Source organism: Pyrgilauda ruficollis, unplaced genomic scaffold, assembly GCF_017590135.1.
Source record: "Pyrgilauda ruficollis isolate IOZ18807 unplaced genomic scaffold, ASM1759013v1 scaffold59, whole genome shotgun sequence".
Lineage (NCBI taxonomy): Eukaryota > Metazoa > Chordata > Aves > Passeriformes > Passeridae > Pyrgilauda > Pyrgilauda ruficollis.
Window position 1 is genome coordinate 1,192,716 of NW_024527599.1, and position 27,831 is coordinate 1,220,546.

General features: G+C 58.7%; 1 protein-coding gene across 2 annotated transcripts; it reads left to right on the forward strand.

Annotated features, from left to right (window-relative positions):
- The first annotated feature begins 1,151 nt into the window (after window positions 1–1,151).
- HNF1B (HNF1 homeobox B) lies at window positions 1,152–21,839 on the forward strand. 2 transcript variants are annotated; one of them, XM_041482685.1, is made up of 9 exons: window positions 1,152–1,489; window positions 5,804–6,003; window positions 7,217–7,481; window positions 7,909–8,150; window positions 14,777–14,940; window positions 18,577–18,709; window positions 18,808–18,999; window positions 19,373–19,491; window positions 21,819–21,839. In XM_041482685.1, the coding sequence occupies exons 1-9, from the start codon at window positions 1,152–1,154 to the stop codon at window positions 21,837–21,839; spliced, it is 1,674 nt and encodes a 557-aa protein (XP_041338619.1). The 2 variants fall into 2 exon arrangements, with proteins under 2 accessions (XP_041338619.1, XP_041338620.1); XM_041482686.1 differs by having other exon boundaries at window positions 7,295–7,481.
- Window positions 21,840–27,831: the final 5,992 nt, after the last annotated feature.

Here is a 27,831-nt window from a genome sequence, read left to right on the forward strand (position 1 = left end):
GGTCTGCCCTAGGTGCTGGTGGCTGGCAGGATTTTCTGTGTGCTTTGAGATGGGCAGGTAACTCTGGGTGCCCTGGAAAAGTCTGAATCTGGGCTGGGAGCACTGGGTTTGAAATTGTTGCCCTTTGCCAGGAGCAGCAGGAACGGGAAGTGCTTTGGGCAACTGGGCAGTCATGAGTGGAGATTCCAGGCCTGCCTTCCCCTGAAGGTCCCAGGCTGCTCTGTGCCCTGCTCTGGGTGTGCTGCTGCCTCTTGTCTTGTGCCTGCTTTGATTTGAGTGAATTTGTTGATCTTTGGGACATGGTGCATTCACAGCGGTAGGAAAAGCAGGTTTTGTTCAGACCCCAGAGCACAGCTTGGATCTCTTCCCCTGCCCATTCCCAAACCTGCTCCTGCTCCCAGCCCTGGCTGCTGCCAAGGGTCAATGGGGGCTTCGTGTCCCCTGTGACCTCTGTCCCCGCAGTGTCCCCTTTGCTGACTGGCTGTCCTTCCCTGTCCTGCACAGCTCAATGGCAGTCAGCCTGTCCCCAGAGCTGCCCCACAGTGGGGGCCACGACCCCCACTGGTAACCCCCGTCCTGGGGGTGCTCCCCTGGACCCTCACAGCCCGTTCCTGCTCTGTGCCGGGGCTTGGGCAGCAGGACCCCACACATCGGAGGACTGCGGGGAGAAACCTCCCCTGCGAGACCAGGAGGGCTTCCCATCTTGGCCCCCTTCCAGCGCGGGCACAGCGCCCGAGCCAGCCGAACCCACCGGGGGTCTCGGCTCGGCCCCGGGGGGCGTGGGCAGAGAAAGGCGCTCCCCTCCCGGGGTACCACCGGCACCGGGACCCCCGACGGCAGCCAGGTCCGGGGCGCTGGGAGCCGCCGTCCCGCGAGCACCGACCCGCCCGGCGCTGCCCCCGCCGCTCCCCCGGGGCCTCCCGCCGGCCGCGAGGCAAAGTCCGCCCCGGCGGGCGCTAAGGGCCGGGCCGAGCCGTGCCGGGCCGGGGCGGGGGCCGGAGGAGAGGCTTTGGCGCTGATTTGCATAAGGTATAATGCCTTATGGTGGCGGTCATGGCTTGGTAGAGCGCGGCCCGCGGCCCGCAGCAGCCGCGGCCGGGGCGGAGCGGGAGGAGGGCGGCGAGCGGCGGGCGCGCCGCGGCCCCGGGAGGATGGTGTCCCAGCTGAGCGCCCTGCAACGGGAGCTGCTGGGCGCCCTGCTCAGCTCCGGGGCCACCAAGGAGGGGCTGATCCGCGCCCTGGAGGACATGGTGCCCGCCGCCGGCTTCGGCGTCAAGCTGGAGAGCCTTCCGCTGTCTCCCGGCGGGCCCCCCGACGGCAGGGCCGGGCTCCCGCCGCTGGCCAACGGGCACGGCAAGGGCAAGCTCTCGGGAGACGAGGGCTCCGAGGACGGCGACGACTTTGACACGCCGCAGATCCTCCGCGAGCTGCAGTCGCTCAACACGGAGGAGGCCGTGGAGCAGCGGGCGGAGGTGGAGAGGATGATCAGGTACCGGCACCGGCACCGGGCGCGCCCCGCGCCGCCGGGATCCGCCCGCAGGCGCTCGGCACCACGGCCCCGGCCCCGAGAGCCCTGCCCGGGGGTCGTTCCCGCTGTGTGGAAGCCGGTGAGGGCTCCCGGCGCTCCCTGCTCGGTGTGTCCCACCCCGTGGCGGCTCCCGGGGCTCCCTGCCCGCCCCGCGGTCAGTCCCGGTGCCGGCTCCCGGGGCTCCCTGCCCGCCCCGCGGTCAGTCCCGGTGCCGGCTCCCGGGGCTCCCTTGCCCGGCGCTGCCTCGTCCGGACCCCGCGGCGGAGGGGAGCGGGCAGGGGGAAGCCGGAGCCGGCGGCCGCGTCCACCCCCGCCCCGTCGGGGCTGGCGGTCTCCGGTAGCGGCGGGGCCGGGGCTGCCGGGGCCGCGGGGGCTCGGAGCGGCCGCCGGCTCCGTCCGTCCGCGCCGGCGGCTCAAACATAAACCGCACCACGTGGAGCCCGGGGCGTTATTAATTTATTTCTATAAATCATCAACAGAAAGATACACAAAGGGCCGCGATCAGGGCGATCGGGCCGGCGGGTTATTCATTGCCGGGGTTGTAAAGCGGACCGGGAGCGGGGAAGGAAGAGGGAACCCCCGACGGCGGCGGCTCCGCTCCGGCCCATCCCGACATGCGGCTCCGCTCCGAACCGAGCCGGGCAGGGCCGGGCCGGGCCGAACGGGGCAGCCCCGTGCTGGGCGGGCGGCACCGACCCCGCTCCGGAGCCCCGGGGGAGCGGCGCCGGTGTGAGCAGGTGGGAGCCCCGAGGGCGGCGGGCACACCTCGGGCTCTGTCCGTGTGTCCCCGCCGGGCGCTGCCGTTCCGGTGCCTGTCGCGATAGCCGGGGCGCGGCCGTGGGTGCCCGTGCCCTCTGCCAGCCTGCGGAGCCCCGGGACAGCCCCGGCTCTGCCCCGGGATCTCGGCAGCGACCCGCTGCAGTCCTGCCCCGGCAGCAGCCGGGCAAGCGGTGCCCTTTGGGGACAGGAAAGTGCCACCCGTGCCCGCCCGGGCTGGGACCCTGCGGGTGCCAAGGGGGCTCCATCCGATGGGCTCCCACCCCTCCTGCGGGGCACGGAGCCCCCCTGGGCGCTCCCCCTGTCCCCGGTGCCCTCCTTGCTGGCCACATCCACCCCCGGGGGTGCTGCGCAGGCTGAGCCCCGGGATCCCTGTGCTCCCACAGGTGTTTCTGTGCAAAGTTTGCCTTGGGTGCAAACAAGAGCGGGCACATGTCCCTGAGGAGCCTTTGCAAAGAGCTCGTGTTTGCTCTGAGGGAGGCCTTTGTACTTGGAGAGGGAGCAGGTAGGGGAGCCGGGAGACACCGACTGCAGCCGTGCTGGGGGCTGAGCCCCCTCTTCCCCGCTCCCCTGGTGTCCTGACCCAGGGCAGGCTCACTGCCGGGCTGTTCCCACATCCCTGGGGCTGCTCAGGAGCCCTGCAGCTCTCTGGGGCCGTGGCTTTGCTGCCCACCCGTGCTGTGCTGGGTGCCGTGGGGTCCCCAGCTCTGGCACAGACACCCCACGGCTCCCTCCCTGCCCATCCCGCCTGCCGGGGCTCACCCACACCTCGCTCAGGCACACAATAAATCCCAGGAGCACCCAGATCCCATCTGTGGGCTGGGGACTTTGGGAAGGCCAGCGGCCCTGGGGACCCAGCAAAGCCACCCCGAGGGGTGTGGGGAGTGCAGGCACAGCTGAGCAGGGAGATGCTGGCCAAGATGGCATTTCTGCAGGGAGCTGGGTCTATAATCCATCTGTATAAATCCTTGGCATATTTATCTGAGGATGTGGAGTGTATTTACCTGGTTTTGAGGCTGACAAAATGGGTGAGCTGCTCTGGGAATCCCTGGGAAGAGGAACAGGCTTTGCCCTCACCTGTGTGTGAGGCTGAATGGGGAAATGGTTCTTTCTCGGGCAGCATTGGCTTTGTGGGGCTAATTTTGTGCCAGGAAAACACCTTTCCGTGGTTTTGGTGAGAAGGACTGTGGAGCCAGGGCTATAAACTGGTTTTCCAGTATTAGAAAGCACTCCTGGGTTGGGTCGGGGTTTTGGTTTTGTTTGTAAGTAAAGTCCTGTTGAAGATGGGACAATTAATGTTTGTTTTGTTTCATTTTGGTGACAGAATCAAAGAATAAGGGCTGGTGTTGACTCAAAAGGTTTTCCTCTCTGGCTTTTTAGGTTACCAAAAAAGAAAGGAAAAAAAAAGAGGCCAAACAAACACTCAAACGTTTCATTTTGGGTCAAGTCCAAACATTTTGTTTAACATGAAACAAAATGTTTGGGTTTGGTTTCAGGTTGTTTAACCCTTTTGAATACGGTCAAGTTGATTCGTAAAGGAAAAATCACTTCTCAGAAATTAAGACCTGAATAATTGTTTTGAAAGTGTAAGTGTGAAACACGTTGGAAATGTCAAGGTGAAGCCTTTTGAAAAATAATTAAATGGAGGGAAATTCTGTGACTTTTTTGCCTAATTCTCAGCTATTTTTCCAACCAAAACGTTGCCAAATTTTGTCTGAATTTCAAAATCTCCTCTGTAGCCCCCGAGTCTCTCATTTGACATTTTCCAAGCGTGCTCTGGGTTTCACTCTGAGGAAACGCTGCCCTGGGCTCGGTTGCGAACCAAACCGCTCTTAGAAATGATAATGAGCTCTGTTTCATTAACTCGTTATTAATCAGTAATTAGCGGGATCAGGGTGGCAGGAGCTGCTGGTGACAAAGGTCTGCCCGAGCCCCTCAGCTCGGGCACGGCGGCTTTGCCCGGTGCCGCTGGGAAGGGAATTTTCTCCACATCCTTCCCCTCGCTTCCCGCTTTCTCCTGGGAACCATCCCATGGAAAGGACCCCCAAAACCAGCGGGGTTCCCCTGCCTGGAGGATGCAGGCTCGGGCACAGGCTCGGGCTCAGGCTCAGGGACTCCAGGAAGGCTCCGTGGCTCCTTCCCGGCTGTGACGAAGCCCTGCTTGGCTCTGCTCCGGTATTTTGCCGTGGATCCAACCAGCTTTGTTTTCAAGCTACATTCAGGAAAAAAAAGTAAGAAATCTACTTGTTGGGCTTTTTTTTTTTTTTTCCTTTCACTTGACAAGTTGAAGGATCCAAAGTAAGTAATAAATTGAATGAATTGGGAAAGCAGTTGGACGGCCGTTCCAAGCGGCGTTGGGGTATCGCATTATTTGAGTGCAGGACTGTGACCAGCTCTGGGCTCACACAGATTTTTCACTGCTGAAAGTGCTCCCTTTTGGCCCAGAATAAACCCTGGGATCTTGGATACAGTACAGGTGTTTTGGCCTGTTCCTCTGCTGTCACACTGGGCATTCAATTGAGCTAAAGACCACGGACAGCATTTGGATTTTCAGCTGTAATTTATTTGTTCTAAAATAAAAATACTCTAATTAGCAGACTCTAAATCGGCGTCAGCTACGCCAAGGTCAGTAAAGTAGTGTGAGTTAGAGAAGAGTCATTTACACCTGGATCCTACAGGAGCCAAATTCAAGTGTTTAATAATAATCAGGAATGACTCAAAATTTTCAGGGGTTTGGTTTCGGTTTTGCGTTCGGGGACTCATTGGGTTTGTGTGCCTGGTTTGACCTTGGCTTCTCAGCCTTTTGCGTATGGTCAGTGCGTGTACAGCTGTGGGAGCGAGGGAACAGGGTCCCTTTTGAGGGGATATTGAGATTTTTAGATCATTGTCCCTGTGGGAATGGAAGGAAGAAGCTGCACAGCGAGCGCGGCGGGTTCGGTTTGGCGGCAGTGCAGGGGTCCCTGCCAGCCGGGGGCACGGGCACAGTGCAGGTGCTGCACCCGTGAGCAGGGCAGGAAAAGCATCCCCAGCACTTCTCTTTCTTTGTTAGCAGACCAGGATGGGCTCCCCGTGCCCATCCATGTGTGTGTCCCGCTGGGTGTGCGTACCTTCCACGGGGAAATCGCGCTGAACGGAAGGGCAGCGGCTCAGGGACGGGCTGTGCTTCTCCACGGAGGGCCTGGAGGAGCTTTCCTGGCATTAATGGGACCTTGGTGTGTCCCATCAGGACACTGGGGTCCTCTCTGCTTCTCCCTGCCTGGGGGAACAGTCTGGCTGGCAAACCCACCACACTGGGGTGGGTGTGAGCCCCCATCCCGCCAGCCCCGGGGTGGGACGGGCTGTTTTGGGGGCCTGGGGAAAAACATACACTCCAAGGATCCTGTGTCCTTCTGAAACAGTTTTAATAATAAGAATAATAATGGTAATGAAAGGTTTCCATTATGGGAAGAAGCAAATACTGGGGCAGCAGATATTAACCCTTGGTTTCCCTGCCCACAGCGAGGACCCGTGGCGGGCAGCCAAGATGATCAAGGGGTACATGCAGCAGCACAACATCCCGCAGCGGGAGGTGGTGGATGTCACCGGCCTCAACCAGTCCCACCTCTCCCAGCACCTCAACAAGGGCACCCCCATGAAGACCCAGAAGAGAGCTGCCCTGTACACGTGGTACGTCCGCAAGCAGCGGGAGATCCTCCGCCGTAAGTACCCCTGGGAATGGCGGGGGAGAGGGGGGTCCCCGTGTCCCTGTCCTGCCCCTGGTGCCAGCACAGCCCCCGGGCTCCAGCTGTGCAGCACCTCCCCAAAACAGTTTTCCAAGTAAAACGAATTTAAGGTGTAGGAAAAGTGGGTGAGAGCCCCTGTTGGTGGCAGGGTTCCCCCCGGCTCATCCACACGGCTGAATTTCTGGGTATCTGTGTTTGTTAGAGCTGGGAAAGCAATTAATGATGGCTCACAGTTAGGTGCCTTTCCCACCTTTGCCCCTTTTCCTTGTTTTATTTCAGGCTGCTCATTTTTTTTCGACTAAGTGCAAAAAATTTAGAGAGAGAAAATTTAAAATCCTTGAATTGCTGCTGTCTGTGCTGTTTAAAATGCAGATTATTTTGACCAAGCACACAGACTATTCCTTTGTGCCCCTCTCCCACTCTTCCCTGCCCTGGGATCTGTCCTGTAGCTCTCAAAGCAGCCCTGAGTGGCACTGGCACTCCCCAGGAAAGGGCTCTGCCTCCCTCTCCCAAAAGGATGCAATATCCAGCAGAGGGGAAGTGCAGAAAAGGCTTCAGCACCAAATACCATTGCTCTGAAAACACACCTTGAGACGTTAGAGCAAACAGAGCCTGCTCCAGCCTTGCCCTGTGTTTCCCCCCCGTCACGGGGGGGAAAAAGCCATTATAAAAAGAGGGAGAATTCCCCTGCAAAACTGGGAATAATAAAACCCTCCCATTAATCTCCCTTTACTGCCGTGGTGACAAGAGCCGGGGCTGGGGCGGCCGCCGAAGGTCACCTCTGGTGCTGCCCGCCCCGGGCACGGGGCTGGCGTCCCACCACGCTGGGAGGGGAGTGGGAGGGGAGCTGTGGGTGAGCAGAGAGGGGCACCCTCTCGGGGGGCTTTAGCAGCCGTCCTGCCCAGCTCCTGGCTTGGAAAAATCCTCCCAAAACAAGTGCAGGCTGGCAAGGGCCCTGCCCATGAATATGCATGGCCATAGCATGCCCTGCACATGCCTCCCCATTAAACAGGGGTGGCAGCAGGCTGGCCCCTTCCCGGGATGGGTGGCAGGGAGCACCTGGCTGGCTCCAAAGCCTGCTGTGAGCTCGGGGTGCTGCGGGAGGGGTCGTGGGGGGCCCCCTCGGCGCGGGACAGTGACTCCGAGCGGCGGCTACAGGCCAGCTCACGTCTGCTCCTTTCTCTTTCAGAGTTCAACCAGGCAGTCCAGGGTTGTGGAAATATGACAGACAAAGGCAGTCAGGATCAGCTGCTGTTTCTCTTTCCAGAGTTCAATCAGCAGAACCAGGGGGCTGCCCAGCTCGACGATGCCTGCTCTGAAACCCCCAGCAAGAAGATGCGGCGCAATCGGTTCAAGTGGGGGCCGGCCTCCCAGCAAATCTTGTACCAAGCCTACGAGCGCCAGAAGAACCCCAGCAAGGAGGAGAGGGAGACCCTGGTGGAGGAGTGCAACAGGTAATGGCTGCTCCACACACCTGTGCTGCCCTCCCTGCCCACAGCCTCAGCCTTCCTTCTGAAAGCCACGGGAGATGCCGTGGGAGATGCCGTGGGAGATGCTGTGCTCACCACCCCAGCTCCCAGCTCGTGGCACAGCTTTGCCAAGCTGCCAGGCCTCTCCTTGCCATATTTTCCCCCTCTGGGAAATATGTCTGGGGCAGAGTGAGCTCCGTGCTTGGGCAAGGATGTGATGGGGATGCTGCAAGGATGATCCAGGGGACAGCACAGGGACGCTGCAGCGTTATCAGAGGGAGCGGGGTTGGCCTTTACAGCATGGCTGTAAAGAGAGCAGGAAGGGCTGAAACTCCCCCAGATTTGCTGTGTCCCGAGGCCCCTGCTTGCCCCCAGCAGCACCCTTGCTCCAACATGTCCCTTGCCCTCGCAGGGCCGAGTGTCTGCAGCGAGGAGTGTCCCCCTCCAAGGCTCACGGGCTGGGCTCCAACCTGGTCACCGAGGTCCGAGTGTACAACTGGTTTGCCAACCGGCGCAAGGAGGAGGCGTTCCGCCAGAAGCTGGCCATGGATGCCTACAGCTCGGGCCAGCCCCCGCACAGCATGAACCTGCTGCTGTCCCACGGCTCCCCGCACCACAACCAGCCCAGCGCCTCCCCGCCCAGCAAAATGCCAGGTAAGGCTCGCCCAGGGTGCTGGGGGTGACGGTGGCAGAGCTCAGGGGTGCTGTGTGTGCAGGGAGAGGATGTCACCCTGGTCCCTGCTGCAGCCTCGGGCAGGGATGGTGATGGAGAGCAGCGCTGCTGTCACTGCAGCGTTACGGCCACATGGCGAGGGCTGGATTTCCGCCACGCCGGGGATAAATCAGTGTTTGCTTGATTGGTTTAACTCACGGGAGTTCCGTGTGGGCTCGGCTGGGCAGGGAGAGGCTGTGCCCAGCAGGGCAGGAGGGGCTGCCCCGTGCCTGCCGTGTGGTGCCGGTGGTGCCAGTCCGTGGCATGTAGCCCACCGGGAGCCCTGGTTCTGGGGGTGCACAGGCAATGCCCGAGGGAAGGGGTGGCAGGGTGTCCTGCCGAGGTACCCCGGGCTGGGTGCGTGACTCTGCAGCAGCCCCGAGCCAGAGTGCAGGGACGTGGATGAAGAAAGCTGCCGGGGTGCAGGGTGACCCCTCCTCCTCCTCCTCCCCGCACCCAGGACTGGGCAGAGCTGAGCAGACCCCAAAAACCCCCAGGGGATTGAAGTGGGAGATAACCGTGGGGAGGGGGCTGCACACCGGGGGAGGGCGGGCAGGGGCGAGAACAATCCCCATCGCTCCCCATTGTTGGGAGAACAATCCCCATTGTCCCTTAGCTGCGCTCTGCAGCCCCGCGGGTGGCACAGGGGGCTCGGCCCGTGTCCCCCCTGCCCCGCGTCCCCTCGGACACAGCCACCTCCTGGAAATGACCCTGCCTGGCGTGTGTGACACGCAGCCAGCCGCTTACAAAGGCAAACCCGTGTGGCGGAGTGTCCCCGTGGGAAGGGCAGCGTGCTTGGGGACACTGCCAGCGGCGCTGCACACCGGCGCTCGGGTGTTGGCACCCCCGAGGGGTACCCGGGGATGTGCGCGGGCACCTCCCGGCCCTGGAGGAACCGGCAGCATCCCGAGGACCGGGATGTGACCAAAATGTGACCCTGCCCCAGGAATGCCCCGCACAATGGCGGGGACGGGGAGGACGTTTGCCCTGCTGTCAGCGGCTGATTGCTTACAAGGTGCCCTACAAGCACATTGTCAGCAGAATCAGCTGTTTTCGGTGTCGCGGCGGGCTTTACAATGCCCCACCAGCATGCAGCCCCGCATTGTCACGGCGTTGTCCCCCCGTGCATGCTTAATTGACAATTAAGCCGGGGCTTTGAACGGAGCCCGCTGCCTTTGATGTGCCCCCGGCCTGCCAGCGCACATGGGGCACCCCCCGAGAGCCTTTGTTTTCTTCTATTAGGGGACAGCAATTACTGTAACCGCGGGCATTTATCTCGGGGCTGGAGGGCCGTTAAGCCCCAACCTTTATTTTCCCGTCGGAGCGGTGCCAGCAGGGGCTGGCCGTGGCTATAGGGCCGGTGACAGCCCACCCCCAGGGGCTTTGAGCGGGGCAGGAGTGATGGCTGCGGAGAAGAGCCCCTCCGGAGGGGTCAGCAGGGCTCGGCTGCGGGAATTTCTTGGCGGTCGGTGCTTGTATCCATCCCGAGGAGGAGAAGATGGGCATGGCGAGGGGTCGCCGTGGGGTTTTAGGGCTGGTTTGGGGGCAGCAGGCAGGGATGGAGCTCAGCCGGGATTGCTTCAGGGCGCTTGGACCAAGCCGGGTCTGAGAGCTCCCAAAACACCGCCGGGTGCATCTCTGCTGGAACTCCTCCAGGAGATGTTTGGGGATCCCCTCCTGGCTGCCTGGCTGACCCCATCGTGGCTGTCCATGCTGGGATTTGAACTGTCCTTGCCCCGAGGTGGCGGCGTCTGGGCCGCTCAATGCCTTAACAGCTTAATGACAGCGCAGGGACACTGTCCCTGCCCCGCCGGCCGGGACATCCCGGCTGGAGTGCGGGGCAGCTGCAAACCTCTGCCGTGCCCCGCCACAAAGAGGGGTCGCCTCTCCTCGGGACATCAATGGGGTCCTGCAAAAGGCAGGGATGACAGCGGGGCAGGGATGAGAGCTGTAAAAGTCAAACATCCTCCGGCCTCTTCTTGGGGACTCATCTGTCAAGCTTCGAGCTGTAGTTTTTAACTGTTTGGAGGTAAATACTTAAAGCCTTTCTATCTCGGAGGCTCCTCTCCGAGGCTGGACTTTTCCCTTACTCTGGGTTTTATCAGCGATCTTGGTTCCCTGTTTGATTTGAAGGTCACTCGGGGCTTTATCTCGGTGCCATGGCGCAGACTCTGGCTTATGCCATTTTTATCTTCAAGAGCCCCGAAGACAATCGGGGCATTGATGAGATTAGGGGAAGCACCGCCCGCCCCCCGAACCCGCCCTGCATACAAAGGGCCGCCCTCCCTGCAGAGCCCAGCCCCACGGCCGGGGGGCACAGCATCCCTGAGCCTGTCCTGGGACATTTAGATACCTCTATAGATGGAGATAAACATAAAAATAACCCAGTGCCACCCCTGAGATCCTCCCTAAAACCCAAAGGGCAGTTGAAGGGCTTTAACTTTCCTTCAAAAGAAGAGCCCATCAGCAAACCCTCGCTCTGGGGTACCCTGGTTTGTACCTGGCTCCTGCCCGTGCTCCTGGGGGTGCTGGCTGTGCCTGGGACCCCGTGCCAGTGGCTGTAATATTTTACTGTCGGGCACATGGTGGGGCTCGGTGGGTACAGTGCACTGTTAGGAGCTTTTCCCTCTTTTATGGGGGTAATTAGAACTTTATGACAGCAGCGAAATGGGAGGGTCTAGTCCCCATAAACGGGTTTATAATGGATATAAACTATGCACCTCTGTAACTGAGCAAGATTAACACTTTAGGGACAATTTGAGTGGCAGCCCAAGAATCAGATGTGCCTCAGTGCTGCCTGGATCTGAATTTTGGGAGGGTGAAGTTGTCCCATCAGTGACCTGGCTGTCCATAGTGTCAGTGGGTGAAGCATCACTGAGTCCAGCATGTCCCCAAAAATTACACTTTGCTTTTCTCACCCCATTTTCACACCCTGGTCCGTGCTGGTGGCTGCATCCTGGAGGGTCAGGCGGAGCCAGAGCTGCATCCCCTCCACCACCAGATCACCAGAATTTTTGGGGTCCCTTTTGGGGTGTGGCATTGCTGTGATGTGCAGGACATTGGTGAAGGTCTGGGCAGAAGGGCAGCCTAGAGCTGGGGGAAGGGAGGTCGGGATGTGCTGTGGCACAGTGGCAGCAGGGCTCCTGCTGCATGGCAGTGACAGTTAAAAGTACAATGAGGGGTTTTAAAATACAATTTATTAATATCAAACATCACTTAAAGCAAAGCAGAACCACACTGCTTCACTGCTGGTGCCTGCCAAAGGCACGGGCCTGGTGAGCTCTGAGGAAATGGCACAAGGCTGTGATCAAAGTGATAAAGAGACTGATCCTTGCCCTAAACTCCCTCCACCACCCCCTTGCCCCCAAAAGCTGAGTCAGCAGGATGAGCGTGGCACCCCAGAGAAACTGGGAGGGGCTGGGGCTGTGTGTGGGAGCACAGGACCCCCACCCTGGGGCTGTCACTCTGCTGTCCCCCTCCATCGGCCGGAACAGGGTTAAGGCTACGGGAGCTGGACCCTGCGGCTTGTCTGGGGCAGGGGAAGGCAGTAAAACATTTCACAGCCTGTGCAGCTCAGGGGCCACACAATGGCCCGTCCCATAAACAGACTTTTATATTATGGCTGTAGCTCCAGTTAAAAAAAAAAAGCCTTGAGGAGGGGAGGCTCCACGGCCAGACCCATTCCCGGTGATCCCATGCAGGCTCCTCTCCTGAGCATCCACAGGAAGAGACCGAGGGGGAATAAATCCCTTTGCACAAGGGCTGCTTCCAGCTGTGGAGGCACAGGAGAGCAGCAGGAGAACCGTTGTGCTGGGCTCTGATGGCTGTCTGAGCCCAGCTCGTAAAGCCTGGATGCCAAAGCCCCGGCAGGAATCCTCCAGTCCTGGAGCTCACAGCTGTGCCCCTGCATTCATTCACCCGGCTCTGGGGAGCTCCCAGGGGCTGTGCTGCCAGGGGAGGGCTGGATCCCAGGGCTCAGTGATTGAGGGAGGCCTGGGGAGCTCAGAGAAAGGCACCCCCATCACCAGGGAGCTCCGAGTGTCCCAGCAGTGACAACAGCAGCAATGCCTTGTAGTGGCTTCCTGATATTAATGAGCCCAAATCCAAGCCAGCCCTGGGGACACGTAAATAATAACACCCCTCCCATTGTGGGGACGGGGAAAACCCAGTGAGGATGGATGTTTCCTACAGGGAGCCCTGAAGGCTTCTGCCTGCCCAGCAAGTGGCTTCTGAGCAGGGTCCTTGGTGGGGCAGCAGTGGCACTGCTGTCACCAGCCCCAGAGCCCAGCCTGGCTCTCCTGGGGAGAGATAATCTTCATCAAGACTCTTCATCAAGACACAGAGTCTTCAGTGGTTTTATCTAGAGACCCAAAATCTCAGTCCCCAGCCTATCTGGGAATCTGGGCGCTGGTTATTGTTCCTCCAACAATCAAAGCCTGAGCTTCAGAATCAGCATTTAACCTCTTGAGTGTTTTCAAGCCAACTTCACAGCTTTGGGTGGCTTGGCTCATGAGTTCCCACCCCCTCAGCTCGATAGGGCACGATTTTGCATTTAAAATAGACTTTTTTGTTGTTGTTCTTACTGAGCCCAGAAGAGCCTGAAGACAGCAGAAACTCTGATTTCTTTGCCAGAGGAGCCGTCTCTCTCTGGTCTATCTCTCAGATCACACCCAGAAGAAAGGGCTTTGTTTTATCTCCCCTGCCATTGTTTCAGCAGCCGGGATCCCGGCCCAGAGTGAAGCACCCTCTGCAGGGCCAGGAATGTGTGTGACAGTGCCCGGGTTGGGTAATGTTTACCCTGTTCACGGCAGGGACGTCCACTCGGGCAAATATCCACCTGCCAGAGGACATTCTTTTATTATCAGGGATAAAGGGGTTTGCTGGGAAATCATCAGGAACCAGACATGGTGAGGAGATTCCTATCTGTGGGTCGTGTTTAACCAGCTGATGGGGAAAATTCGGAGGCGATTACGGAGCGGCTGTGTTGTGGTTTTGGTGGAGGGTGTGGGTGGCTCTGTGCTTGGGCAGATGGTTTGGGAGCTGGGGGAAAGCTCCCGGACTCCAGTTCTGATTTCTTTGCTTTTCCTTGGTTCAGAGATTAATTTTAGAGTCGCCCTTAGAGCATCCTTCACCGAGCCAGCCACAGGCTGAGCCTGCCCTGTGATGGTCACTCTGAGGAGCTGTCCCCAGTGTCCTTGTGCAGTGGCCAGGGGTGGATGGTGCTCATGGTTGGCAAGGTGGGCTTTGCCACCATGGGATTTTTCCCCTGGAGAGCCATGGTTTGTCTGTCCATGGGATTTTTCCCCAGGAGAGCCATGGTTTGTCTGTCCATGGGATTTTTCCCCAGGAGAGCCATGGTTTGTCTGTCCATCATGCTTCAGTCCCAGAGAAGTTCAGTAAATCTGGCTGGAGCACAGGGCTGGACTCCTCCTAATAAATGGCTTTTCACCATAGCTGTCAAGGCAGCCCTGTAAAAGACACTTTTGTTTGCCGTGGGTTTTCCTCAGTTAATTATTTGTGATCTGTAGATGCCTTTCCATGACACATGGCTGATCATATGGTTATCAGTGCGGGGTGCTTGAGCCAAATTAAATATATTTATATAGAAGACCTGTGCTGGGGCCAGACTTCCCTCAGGGCAGTGGAGGGCTGGGGTCTGCTCTGGGGGTTGGAGTGTGTCTGATCCCTGTGCCTTGCTGCAGTGCCCTGTTAATCATACACTTGTGGAGAGGGCGTTGAGAGGGAATGGGATGCAGGAGGGCCTGAGACAACAGTGGGAGTCGTGGATGTGGGAGCTGGGGATGGCTGGGGCTGCAGGGGGAGCCTCAGAGGGGTCCCCTGGGGGTGCAGGGTCCCTCCCCACGCTGCAGGGTCCCCAGGCCAGTGTCCAGGAGCCACGGCAGCAATGTGCAGGATGGCTGTGAACTGTGCAAATGGAAACACGAGGGGTGCAGGGGGGTGTGGGGCTCCCTTTCCCCCCGTGGTGGGATTGCAGCTCCAGCCATAAACTCCTCCCTGTAGCTCCAGGAGATGGGGCCAGGGACAAGCTGGGAAGCGATGCTGGAGGAAGGGACACCCTTTCCCTGTTTGTCACTCACGGGTGTCACTTAGCAGCTGGCACACATCTGCATCCTCGTGCCACACACCGTGGCAGGGCTGGGGGCTCTGAGGGTCTCGGCACCACCCCGGTGTCACCGCAGGACACGAAACAACACGATGCAGACACGCTGCTGCTTTCAAGTTAGAAAAAGAGAAGTTTATTTTCTGGCTCTAACATTTATAGATTTCTAAAAGGTGGCAGTGGATTGGAGGGTGAAAGTGCTACTTCTCCATTGACACTGGATAAACCAACAGTCCACCAAATTTCTCCTCCTCTATGAAAAAACAATACAAAACACTAATTGGTTTACAAGAAGCGCGTAGAAGAGTTCGCTACAAAAAGCGCTTAAAAGAGTTCACCACAAAAACACAGACATCAGAAGGCTTAGGAAATCTTAAAAACCCAAAGCAGCAGCGTGGCACAGCCGTGCGGTGGCCGGGGTGATGCCAGGGCCGCGCTGTTTTGCAGGGGTGCGGTACAGCCAGGCGGCGAGCGGCGACGCGGCGTCCTCGGGGGCCATCAGCCACCACGGCAGCGCTGCCATGGTCACCACCAGCCAGGCTGTCCTGCAGCAGGTCTCCCCGGCCGGCCTGGACCCCAGCCACGGTTTGCTCTCTCCCGAAGGTAAAATGGTGAGTACACCTGGCCCATTGTGGCGAAGTTTATTTTCTGGCTCTAACATTTATAGATTTCTAAAGGTGGCAGTGGATTGGAGGGTGAAAGTGCTACTTCTCCAATGACACTGGATAAACCAACAGTCCACCAAATTTCTCCTCCTCTATAAAAAAAACCACAAAACACTAAGTTGTTTACAAAAAGCGCGTAGAAGAGTTTGCTACAAAAAGTGCTTACAAGAGTTCGCTACAAAAAGCGCGTAAAAGAGTTCGCTACAAAAAGCGCGTAAAGAAAAAACAATACAAAACACTAAGTTGTTTACAAGAAGCGCGTAGAAGAGTTCGCTACAAAAAGCGCTTAAAAGAGTTCACCACAAAAACACAGACATCAGAAGGCTTAGGAAATCTTAAAAACCCAAAGCAGCAGCGTGGCACAGCCGTGCGGTGGCCGGGGTGATGCCAGGGCCGCGCTGTTTTGCAGGGGTGCGGTACAGCCAGGCGGCGAGCGGCGACGCGGCGTCCTCGGGGGCCATCAGCCACCACGGCAGCGCTGCCATGGTCACCACCAGCCAGGCTGTCCTGCAGCAGGTCTCCCCGGCCGGCCTGGACCCCAGCCACGGTTTGCTCTCTCCCGAAGGTAAAATGGTGAGTACACCTGGCCCATTGTGGCGGCGGCGCTGATAAGATAAGAGGGCCCAGCGGGCAGAGCAAACACGCTTTCCCCCGGGTTTCACACGCGGCCCGGCTGAACAATGGGGCATTGTGGGGGCGTAAAAGAGTTCGCCACAAAAACGCAGACATCAGAAGGCTTAGGAAATCTTAAAAACCCAAAGCAGCAGCGTGGCACAGCCGTGCGGTGGCCGGGGTGATGCCAGGGCCGCGCTGTTTTGCAGGGGTGCGGTACAGCCAGGCGGCGAGCGGCGACGCGGCGTCCTCGGGGGCCATCAGCCACCACGGCAGCGCTGCCATGGTCACCACCAGCCAGGCTGTCCTGCAGCAGGTCTCCCCGGCCGGCCTGGACCCCAGCCACGGTTTGCTCTCTCCCGAAGGTAAAATGGTGAGTACACCTGGCCCATTGTGGCGGCGGCGCTGATAAGATAAGAGGGCCCAGCGGGCAGAGCAAACACGCTTTCCCCCGGGTTTCACACGCGGCCCGGCTGAACAATGGGGCATTGTGGGGGACCGGGGTGCCACTGTCCCCTCCGCCCGCCTGCGAGGCGGCGCTCCCGCTGGGACACCGAGGGTGCTGGAGGTGGATCTGCCATTGATCACGGGCTGAAGGCTCTGGGTGGATCTCTGTTTGCTTTCCCCTGCCCGTGACATGGGATCGATAAAATACTCATTCATTACTTTTTCCCTGAGCCCTCCCAAGTTTGGGAAAGGCAGAGGACAATCCCCTTGTCCCAGGGGATTGAAGCTGCTCATGCTGGCTCTGGCCCCACAGTTCCTAGCTCTCCCCATCCCCTGTGCCATGTCTTTGAGGCTTTTCTGGGCAGAGCTATCAGTGTCAGCATGGCAGGAGTGGAGATGGGACATCAGCATCCCTGTGGTGCTGGACATGTCCCCATGCTGGTGCTGCAGGGCCCGGGCACTCAGGGTGCCCCTTCCTTGTGCAAAGCCCCTGGAGGGGTGGGTGAAGGAGCAGGGCAAGGAGGGGGTACAGGGGTTCAGGTCAGGATGGGATGGGATGTGATAGCAGAGCACAGCCCAGTCCTGGGGCAGGCTGGCAGAGGTTTGCCTGCAGCTGCTGCTTTTCCGGGAATTTTTTTTCCTGCTGAAATCGAAAGTCAAACATGGCACTGGGTGACGGGGCCAAGCCGGTTCTTCCCCGGTTTTCACTTCCATTTTCAGAGGGCTGTCCCTCCTGGGCCATCCTGTCGGTCTCCTGGCTAAGCTGGGTGGCCATGGAGGGGCTCAATGTCCCCTCCCTCAGCTATGGCACCGTTTCATTGTCCCTTTCCTTCTGGCTGGAGAGGGTCTCCATGCAGCCCCTCGGGCTCTGGCACTCACCCTGCAAAGCCAAACGTCCCCTGCCAAGCCGGGGGGACATTGCAGAGAGACACCCCAGCCCCCCCAGCCCACTCCCTCTGCCCCAGCACGCCCAGCTCACCTCAGGGTGTGTTGAGCCTCATAACCCTCAGCCTGGAAGCCATAAAATGAGTCAGGGATAAAGGCGGCGGCAGCGGCGGCACCGCGTGCCCGGGGTGGGGGTCCCCAAGGACCAGGCAATGCCAGCACCCCCTGCCAGCTCCTGGCACCGGGGCAGAGACCCCCAGATGGGGCTGGGCAGCGCAGGAGGAGGGAAGGGAGCAGATTAAACTGGGAAAAGGTACAGTGCAGCAGAAGAGCCCTGCTGAGCTCTCCCCAAGGCACAGGCAGTGCCCAGCGCCGTGGGGACCCTGCGGGACCGCGGCTCTGCCAGCTTATCTCTGATCTCCAGGCAGGGCTAGCTGGTGCTTGCAAGTGATTTAATAGAAATATGCTGTAGGCTGTGGTTTCTAGTAAGTAAACATGTGCCTTTAATGCCTCACATGAAACAAGGAGCTGCCAAGGAAGTTGCTGCATCTTTCAGGAAGGAGCGTTACTGAGGCTCCAGAAATCTCTGGTGGCTCACTCTTTCATGTTCTGGTGTTTGCCTCAGCTGTGTTAGTGCCAGAGGGTCTACCCTGAGGGTCCAGTGCCTGAGGGTCTTTTCCAGTCATGCACAATCCAGGTGCAGTGCTCTGGGGCTAAACACCCCGTGAGAGGAGCCAGGGCTGCAGGCGAGCGGCGTGTGCTTGCCGGGAGCTGTTTGACTTGTGCAGCCGAGTGTGGTGTAACCCGGCCTTGAAGGGACTTTGAAAGTGGAAAATACCGGATCAGGAAATGTGAGTCACTCCCGGGCTTTGGAATTTATTGATGGATTTGTTTCAATTGCTATCTCCAGCTCACATGTGCAAAATAAACAAGGTGCTCGGAACTGGTGTCCAGAAATGTCACCTGAAGGGCTGCAGGGATGGCTCTGAGCTGGGATTGAGGTCACTCCGTGCAAGTGGGCTAACAACAGGAATTAGGGGAAGGTGCAGCAATTAAAGAAATAAGGCACTTACGTGTCCTGGGGAGCAGCTCCAGTCCTCGCAGCACATGCCAAGTGCCTTTGTCTGATCCCTAAACTTTGGCCCGAAACCCTGGCTCTGGCTCTGGCTGTGCACACCCGCCCCGTCTCACCAGTATCCTGCCAGATTGGTGACTAAGATCATCACCACGAGGCCCTTCTAATCTGCCTTCTGTCATTTTTCTTAATTTTCCTGAGTTTCTCAGTCCCACTTTCCCCTACAAGCAGCATGGTTCGAAGTTAATGAGTGTTGGGAGCCCTCAGCTGTCCCTGCGGGCTGGAGCTTGGACTCGGGGTACAGAGCAGCAAAGGCTTGGGATGTGCCGTGTTCCGGTGCCATGCTCCAGTGGAGCTGGAAGCCAGTGCCAGCACAGCCTTTCCCAATCTGTTTTGCTGTACATTAACATGAAGTTGAGGTGCTGCACTCAGGGTCTGCAGCCCTGTAGGGGCAGCCTGCTCCCCCTCTGAGGAGGGGGCTCTGCTGATGCCCCCATGCAGTGGAGGAGGGGGCTGGGGGCTCTCTGTGGCTGTGCTCTGACTGTGCCCGTCCTGCCTGGCAGATCTCCGTGTCGGGGGGCGGGCTGCCCCCGGTGAGCACCCTGACCAACATCCACAGCTTGTCCCACCACAACCCGCAGCAGTCCCAGAACCTCATCATGACGCCGCTCTCGGGAGTCATGGCCATCGCCCAGAGTAAGCGCACCCCGAGCTCACCTCTGTGCCCTGCCCCTGACAGGGGTGACGCTGCCTGCTCCTGCTGACACCCTGCTCTGCTCTGTCCCTGCTCCCAGGTCTGAACACCTCGCAGGCTCAGAGTGTCCCCGTCATCAACAGCGTGGCTGGCAGCCTGGCAGCCCTGCAGCCGGTGCAGTTCTCCCAGCAGCTGCACAGCCCACACCAGCAGCCGCTGATGCAGCAGTCCCCGGGCCACATGACACAGCAGCCCTTCATGGCCACCGTGACCCAGCTGCAGAACTCACACAGTAAGGCCTGGGGGAGATGCAAAGGGCCCCTGCATGAATTCAGATGGGAAATCAGCTTGTGCTCTCCTCCTGCTCTGCCCTGGGCTGCTGCCCCTCTCTCGTGGTTCCAGCCCATGGCAGGCTCAGTGGTGCAGGCTGGTCACATCCTGCCTCATCTCTTCCTCCCTCTGGTCCAGCCACAGCCCCTCAGCCCCACGGGTTTCTGGGGGTGAGCTGCTGCCTGAGGATGCAGTGGCTTGGAGGGAAGTGGTGGGTTCTTCCCTTGGTCTGTTTTACCCCATCCCCATCTCCCTGCTGCCCGTTCCCATCCCTGGACCTGCCCTGGCGGGGGCTGGGGTGGCTTTTCCCTGACCTGTGCCCCTCCTGTCCGCAGTGTACACACACAAGCAGGAGCCTCCCCAGTATTCCCACACCTCTCGCTTCCCCTCGGCCATGGTGGTGACGGACACCAGCAGCATCAGCACACTCACCAACATGTCTTCCAGTAAGCAGGTAATGGCCCACAGGGCTGGCTGAGGGGCCACGGGCTGGGGCTGTGAAGGTGGAGTGCAGCTTTACCCACCCTGGATGTGGGGCTGGAGGTGGGAGCAGCAGAGACCCCGTCCTGCTGCCCGTGCTCCACTCCTGTGGGGAGCTGAGGATGAGAACCCCATTGCAGCCCTTTCATGGCTCCAAAACACCTGCTTGCAGGGGGTGTGATGGGGATTTGGGTGATTTTGGCTAGCACTTTGTGGTACCAGCCAGGCCCTGCTCATCCCTGGGCCAGCCCCATGAGAGTGGGAGCATCCTGCTGGGGCTGAGGAGGTAGAACCAAGCAGGCTCTGCTGCCCATGTCCAGGGGGATCAACCCTGGTCGGAGTCAAGTGGAGTCCAAGGCTCCCCAGCTTCCCCCAGCCCATAAACCTTTATCATCTGCCCACTGCAGGTGTAAGGCCGGACTTATCCTGGTTCAAATCAGGTGTGTGAGGTTTTCCTTAGACAATAGTCCCTTTCTGAGAGCCAGCTCTGGGGACTGTGGGAAATATGTGGCCCTTATTGATCGCTAGATAAATAAGAGAGAGCCTTGAACTTGCATTCAGATAAACTTTCTTCCCAAGGTTTGACAGGGGACAGGAAAAAAATGTCTGCAATGACCACAGAGTAAATACAGCGTGGCATTGCTGCGAGACCCCCCCAGCATCGCTGCGGGACCCTTGGCGAGGGCGAAGGAAGGGGCTGGGGCTGCAAAGGGGAGACATTTGGGGTGCTTGGGAAGGGGTCACGAAGGCCACCCCCCCGGGGATCCCACTCTGGGCAGGTCTCAGGGTGACCGCTCAGGCACGGCCGCCCCTCCGAGCTCCATTTCCTCCGTGCAGCTTTATCAGCCCATCTGCTGCGCGCTCAGCCCGAACTGCCCCTGATTAATCCAGCTCTCCTGCCTTTGATGCCGGGCTGGCCGCGGCAGCCCCGGGACACAGGAAATGTCCCTGGCAGGGAGATAGAGCCCGGCCATCCCCGCTGCCTGCGGGCCCTGCGATCACCCTACCCTGACCAGCCGGGCTGGGGCTCACGGGCTTTCTGCCTCCATCACGTTCTTGCACTTCCATTAAAGCAGGAGGAGGTGTCAGGGCTCAGGAGGGGGGATGTGGGGCCAGGACCCTTCACCTGCTGTGGTGAAGGGGTACCCACCCCCCCTTTACCCCCAGTACATGATAAACATCCTGCAAGCACCCGGGCAGGATGTGACCTGTCTCCAGCAGCGAACCCTCCCAGCCCCCAGGGTGTCTTTTCCTACCAAGCATTCTGTGCCCAAGCTACAGTTGGAAAAATCTATCTTTGGACATGGATTTCTTTCTTGGTGGTCAGCAGTTTCATTAGCCAGAGGTGAATGAAGTGTGACACACAGCATAGGGGCCCCATAAATGCTGCTCATCACACAAAGTGCTCAAATACCTGAATATTTTGGGTAATTTGGGTTTCTATCATTGACTGGGGCTATCAGGGGCTGTGCCCTGGATCCTCCACACTTGGAATAAGGCAGGCAGCCCCCACCAGACCCCAAAGCTGTTCCGTGGTGGAGGTGGCTGCTCCAGGCCATGCTGGGGGACAGAGCTGCAGGGAGGTCCCTGGTGACCCCCAGCTCTCCCCTGGCTTGCTGTGGGTCTCTTATCAGATGTTGTTATTAGACCTGGAAGGGGCAAATACCTCCCTGTTCCTTTGACAACGCTTGAGGCCGAGCCACCACGTTTATTACGTTGGCAAACACCTGATAGCCACGGCCAGTCCCTAATGACATGTCACGGGAGGCTCCTGGCGTCTCCTTATCTCCGCCTGATGATGTTTGCTGTGCCCACAAGGTCACCCCACCCCTGCCCCCCGCCCACCGCCGACTGGGGGGACCCCAGGGATGGAGAGGGATGGGGAAGGGGCCTCTGCAGTGGGATGGATGTGGCACGGGGGGTGCTTGGCTCTGTCCCTGGAGGTGAGAGCGCTGCTGGGGACAGCGATGAGCCCCCGGCGCCGCTCCCACCCCGGCCGAGCTCAGCCTCACGCCTGGCTGCTCCCGGGCTGCCTGGCACAGCCTGGGCACAAACAGGACCTTTTCAAAGTATTATTATTTTTGGGAGGGGGTGGCAATAGCTGGCTAAGAAAGTATTTTCCCACTGCCTCCCCCACAGGGGTGCCAGGGAGGGCTCGGGGCTGAGCAGGGCAGCACCGAGGCGGTCACGGAGCAGCGCAGGAGGTGATGCCACCAAATGCTTTGTGGCGCTGCCTCCTCCTCCTCCTCCCCGCCTCGTTCCCCGGCGCCGCTCACTGCGCTGCTCTCTCTCCCTCCCCAGTGTCCCCTGCAAGCCTGGTGATGCTCCACACCTCGCTGCTTTTGCACATAGCAACGGGATCTTATTTTCCACGCCATCCCGCCGGCGAGCTGCGCTCACAGCCCGGGAGTCGCCTGCCGGAGCACAGCCCAGCAGCGAGGAGCCCGGCACGGAGCCGGGGCTCGGGGCTCCCCGCGCCCTCCCGGGGACCTGCCCGGAGCCGCGGCGCCCAGCCGGGACCTGCCTCTCCATCCCTCCACGCAGGGTTTCCAAGATGTGTCCTGGGGATTGTTTTGCTGAAGTGTTTGCCTTCCAAGAGGCTCTCCCGAGGAGCAAGGCACGAGCTGTGCTGGGAACTGGCAGAAGGGGAAGATGGATCATGTTTAAGTTGTACTCCTCCACTCGGACTGAGAGGGACCGGGGTCTGTTACTTGGCGTTTGGAGGGAGGAACTGCATGTGTTGTTGAACTGAGCCAATTAAACTGTAAATATAGGTACAGTCTGCTCCATCCTCCCCCCTCCCCACTCCTATACATAGAGATTTATATAAAAAAGAAGTAAATTTTGTCCAATGGATGTAAACTACTGTAATTAAGTGCAATTCCCCCATCTGTATATATTGGTCCTGAATATCTTCTTTTTCTCTTTTTTTTTTTTTTTTTTTTTTTTTTTTTTTTTTTTTTTTTTTTATGGTAAAGGTCAGAGCTGAGGATGGTTTTGGTTTTGTATTTCTCTTTTTCCTTTAAATGAGTTAATTCCAGTCCTGGGGCTGGCAAGGACCCTGGTCAGGCAGCACTGGGCTCTGCTGTGCAGGAGGACAGGCAGACATGTGTCCCCTGCACGGTGACATCCCACGTGAAGGAAGGGCACAGGGTGAGCTGGCAGGACCTGGATGATCCATGTGGGGACAGCTGCGACTATGAATTAATCTCAATGGACTTCCCTGCTTTTGGGGACTCTGAGGTGGGCTCTGGTGGGCTGGGGAAGGACTCGGCAGCCTGGTGAGCACACCCAGCTGCTGGGAAGTGTCAGCAGCCCCCAAGTGAGCCTGGAGGATTTGCTGCTACACAGTGAATGAGGCCACACGGAATTCTGATGGGATCTCCCCCGGATGGGTTCAGAGACTCTCCCTTTTCTCCTCCCTCAGGGCACAGAAGGGGTTGTGTGCCCAGTCACTGCCTCATCTCCTGCCCAGTGAATGGCCAGTACAGGTGGCTTCTGTCCACCTTCAGCAGTTGATGATGAACCTTGCTGGTTCCACCCTTAGCAGTGCACAGAGTGCTCTCCTCCTCGTGGTGCCCTGCATGGATGGATGGACGGACAGATGGATGGATGGAATATGGGCTGTGGTGTGAACGCTCCAGCTGCTGCCCTCTCTCAGCTGGCACCAGCTCCTGCATGGAAAGCTCTGCAGAAACATCTCCAGCTTGTGAATGATCCCAGCTCTGTGGTGAGGGCATGTCCAGCCCCTCAGGTAGCTGCTGAGGACACACACCAGAGCCCTGGAGGAGTTTGGGTGCCCAAGTCCAACCTCCCAAAGCCAAGGAAGCTGTTAAGGGCATTGTCCACCCTCTGTGAGACACGAGCTCCTCTGTACCTGCTCCCCTCTGTAAATGGATCTAATGCTCCCCAGTTGTGCTGATTTTTCATTAACTTTGCGGCACGTGCCAACTGCTGAGAGGGATTTCCAGAGGTGGACAGCAGCAGAGGTGCCCATGGACAGATGGCCATGGTGAGAAGGAGAGCACTGGATGCTCTCTTTGGGCTGACAAAGGCTCTTTGACTCAATTGTGTGGTACAGTGGGACCCTCACCCTCACTGGGACTGACAGGAGCTGCCCACCGGTGAATAAGTCATCAGGAATTTGGAGGCCAATATTCAGAATTACATTTAATTTAATGTATACCATAATTAAACACCATTTCTTCTGAGTCCTTGCTGCTGTGTGGTCTGTGAATTCCACAGTGACCATCCGTGGTGGTTTGCCAGAGGTGGGGCTGACGGGGACACAGTGGCACGTCCCTCCTGCTGTCCCTTGCAATGACCATCTCCATTTATACCTGCCTGCGTGTGGGGAGTCCAGGTTTTCCTCTGAACCCCCAGGTGTCAGCCAGGAGGCTTTCGGAGGTGTGGAGACCCATGTCCTCACCCTCCTAATGATGCCCTAATGATGCTGCCCTTAGCCCAGCAGTGCCTCCCTCATTCCCTGCTGGCTTTAGCAGCCCGGTGCTAAGCAAACCAATTAGGAGGGGAGTGCCAAAGCCAAGCCCCATCCTCTGTGGTTGCTGAGCCCCAGGGGTTGGTGGCAGGGTGTGCTCCAGGGGCTGGAGAGCTTTTGAAGATCCTTGATTGTGAAGAGCTAACAGAGCTGAGTGACTCTGAGCACAGCAGTGGAAAAGGGTGGAACTTTTTGTGAAGTTAATGTTGATGTGAAGTAATGTGAGGCTTTCCCTGGCTGATGCAAACCCAGGTTGAATTGGCCCTGCAGAGGGAGGAATGGACAATCCAGGGGGAGGCAGGTGGGAGAAGGAGGCACGAGAGCTGCTGCAGCTGAGCTGATGCAGTGCCTTTTGGGAATTGATTTCTGCACCGGCTGTAAAAGAGTCACAGACTGAAAGGATGGAGCTTGGGGTGTGAAGAACCCTTTGGGAAAAGGTCCAGGGTCAGTGCTGCCCTGGTAAGTGAAAACCTTGGGAAAAGGAGGCTTTGAGAATTGACCCCACCAGAGAGGGATGTGGTGAAGGAAGAGGGGACAGAGCCAAAAAACAAGGGGGGAAAAGAGCAGAGGATACAAACAAATGAAGACACAGATGCAGCAGGTGACTCCCACGGAGCACAGCGTGATGAAGCAGACAGGATAAAATCTATAATGTGAGTAGAACAAATGATTAATTACAAATACTTTGCCCAGAGGTGTGGGTTTCTGGAGCTGCTGAACAGTGACTGTGTGCTGTCACTTCCCATCCCTGGAATGGGGGAAGCAGGATGGGCTGCTGAGGGTGCTGTGGGTGCTACCCATACCTGCATGGGGAGAAAGCTTCCTCTGATTTTGAGTTAAAAATCAGGCTGAGGAAACACTTCTGAATGGCAAAAACCACACAAATCTCTTGAGAGCAGCCTCTGCAGCAGCTGGGCTGGGGCTGGGACTGTCCCTGGACCTCACCTTGCTTGGAGAAGCCCTGGGTGCGGTGTTTGTTCCCACAGGTGCCCTGGCTGCCTCATTAAATTGCTGGAAAATGCCATGTCATGTCAAATGAAGCTCCTGGAAGATATTTTTTTCCTCCTGTTGCTGTCGGGCACCTGGTGTTTGTGTCTGATGCAGCTGTTATGGGGCAAAGAAACCAGCAGAGCCATGACAAAGTTCATTTATGACCAACACAGTTTTACAGGGCCGAGTGATTATTTTACAGTTCAAAGCTGCTTACAAGGGAATTCCTTGCACGTGAGGACCCACAGGTTGCCACGAGGCTTTAGCATTGTGTTTTCATCACTGTGGGAGGAACGGAGACAGGGAAACCTGTCCAGGGCTGGGGGCCTGGCGCCTGGGTGCCTGTCCCCAGGTGTGTGACAGCAGCCTGGTGCCCACCTGGCTGCCAGGGCAGTGCTGGGGCTCAGCTGCCAGCTGGGCTGGCACGGGCCAGCAGCAAACACTGGGGTGCTCAGGGAGTGCCAGGTCACCCCTGTGGTGCTCTGCTGGCCGGGAAGGCATCGGATGGGCTCTCTGGACACCGCAGCGCAGCCGGGCCGTGTCCGGCCGTGCGTGTCTGTGCACTGAGGAAGGCGCAGGGCACAGGAGCGCGGCTCACACGGCCGGGCCTTCCGGACCCGTTCTGCCAGTCCGGCCGGTGCCCGGCTCTGCCGGGAGTGTCGGCGGCAGCGGGGCCGGGTCGGGCCGGGCTGTGCCAGGCTGTGCAGGGCCGGGCTGTGCGGGATCAGGCTGCGCGGGGCCGGGCTGTGCCAGGCTGTGCGGGATCAGGCTGTGCCGGGCTGTGCCGGGCCGGGCTGTGCGGGGCCGGGCCGGGCCGTGCCGGGCAGTGCCGGGCTGTGCGGGATCAGGCTGTGCAGGGCCGGGCCGGGCTGTGCGGGGTCGGGCCGTGCCGGGCTGTACCAGGCTGTGCGGGATCAGGCTGTGCGGGGCCAGGCTGTGCCAGGCTAGCTGTACGGGGCCGGGCCGGGCTGTGCCAGGCTGTGCGGAGCTGGCTGTGCCATGCCGGGCTGTGCCAGGCTGTGCGGGATCAGGCTGTGCGGTGCCGTGCCGTGCCGGGCTGTGCGGGATCAGGCTGTGCCGGGCCGGGCTGTGCGGAGCCGGCCGTGCCGTGCCGGGCTGTGCGGGATCAGGCTGTGCCGGGCCGGGCTGTGCGGAGCCGGCCGTGCCCGGGGCAGGACCCGCAGCCGGAGCTCTCCCTGTTCCCGGCGCTGATCCCACCGCCCGCTGCCCCGCCGTGCCCGCAGCAGAGCTCCACCAGCCCGTGGCCAGCTCTGATGGGGCACAGTGCGAGCCAGAAGAGCGGCAGAACAGCCCTGGAACAGTCTGCTGTCCTGAGCCAATACACTGCGCCCAAACACTTCAAAAGGCGCTCAGCAGCCAGAGGAAGCCGCTCTGCCTGCTCCAGTGTTTGCGGTCGCTCCTGCAGCTCCGGGCGCTGCCCTGCCCAGCCCCGGGCTGCCCGAGCTGCCAGGGAACAGTGAATCCTGCAGGATGCTTCTCCCCTGCTGCAGCCCCCAGCGAAAGGAGCAGCGCAGGCAGAGCCAGAGCCCTGGAGGAGCCACCAGCACCGGCAGGGAGAGGTCTCGGAGCCCCTGGACTCTATTTCTCTGATCCACAGAGGAAATTTAAAAGTCTGAAAACTCAAATGTGCCCTGGAGTTGTCCTGTCCCAGTGTAGGCGTAATGCAGAGCCATGGAAAATCAAAGCCTCAGGCAATTTACGCTGTCTTCTAATTCAAGGAACTTTGATTTTACTTTTCTACTCAGCAAAGCTAATCCTCTTCTCTGTAATTAATATGCTGCTCAAATGGATTCTTAATTACAGATAAATCACAAATCTACACACTCAACTGTTTTGCTTTTCAAGTAATAAAACAGATCATTTGTCTTCCTCAGATGAACAGAGCCTAACCAGCACACCATTTCCCCCTTTATGAAGAATTCATTTGCCTTAGAAAGAAAGTCTTTAAAAAAACATTGCAAGGATTTCTTGAATAGGGGATCAAAGCTCCCACACTGCTGGAAACCATTTTTTGCTAAATAAGATGTGAGTAAATGGGAAAAAAGTAAAAGTTTTTTGGTAGTGGTTGGGATTACAACACCCTTGGGAGGGACGGGGACGTGGGGTCAAGAAGTGGTGACCAGGTTAGCAACACAGGGAACAGAAGGGCAGGACAAAGGAACAGAAAGTGGAAATGGACAGCTGAATGAGGACGCATGTTTCTGTGCTGCAAGAGAATGGGTGCTACATCAATTCATACTGAGAGCTGAGGGCTGCGGGGCTGTCACTGGCTCGGGGGACACAGCAGGGGTCAGAGGTCAGCAGTGCGCTCAGCCGGGCTAATTGACTCTCATGTGCATAGCAGGGATGGGGAGGGAGCAGGGGGGACACGCTGTCCTGCTGTCCCTGAACACCTGTGGGACAGACGGACGCACACGGAGGTGTTGGCCTGGCTGGATTTCTCCAGGAGCCCACAGGGACTCGGACCTGGCTGTGCACGTGGTGGAATAAATGCACTCAGCTGATCTGCTTTGCCATCTGATGGGATTTTATTTCAGCTCCGTGCCTGGGGCACAGCCCAGTGACCTGCCCACAGGTGGCACATCTCACCTGGGCTGCTCTGCACCACCCCGGGATCCCTGAGCCCTGGAGGGACGGGGCTGTGTCAGGGACAGGAGAGCACCTGGCTGTTCCCCACCCACCTGTACCTGCTGCACTCCTGCAAGGATAACCAGTGACACCAGGCTCTGCCCCACATCCCATGGGCATGCTGCCAGCGGCTCCAGGCAGAGCGGGCAGTGCTCTCCTCCCCTGCCATGGCTGTCC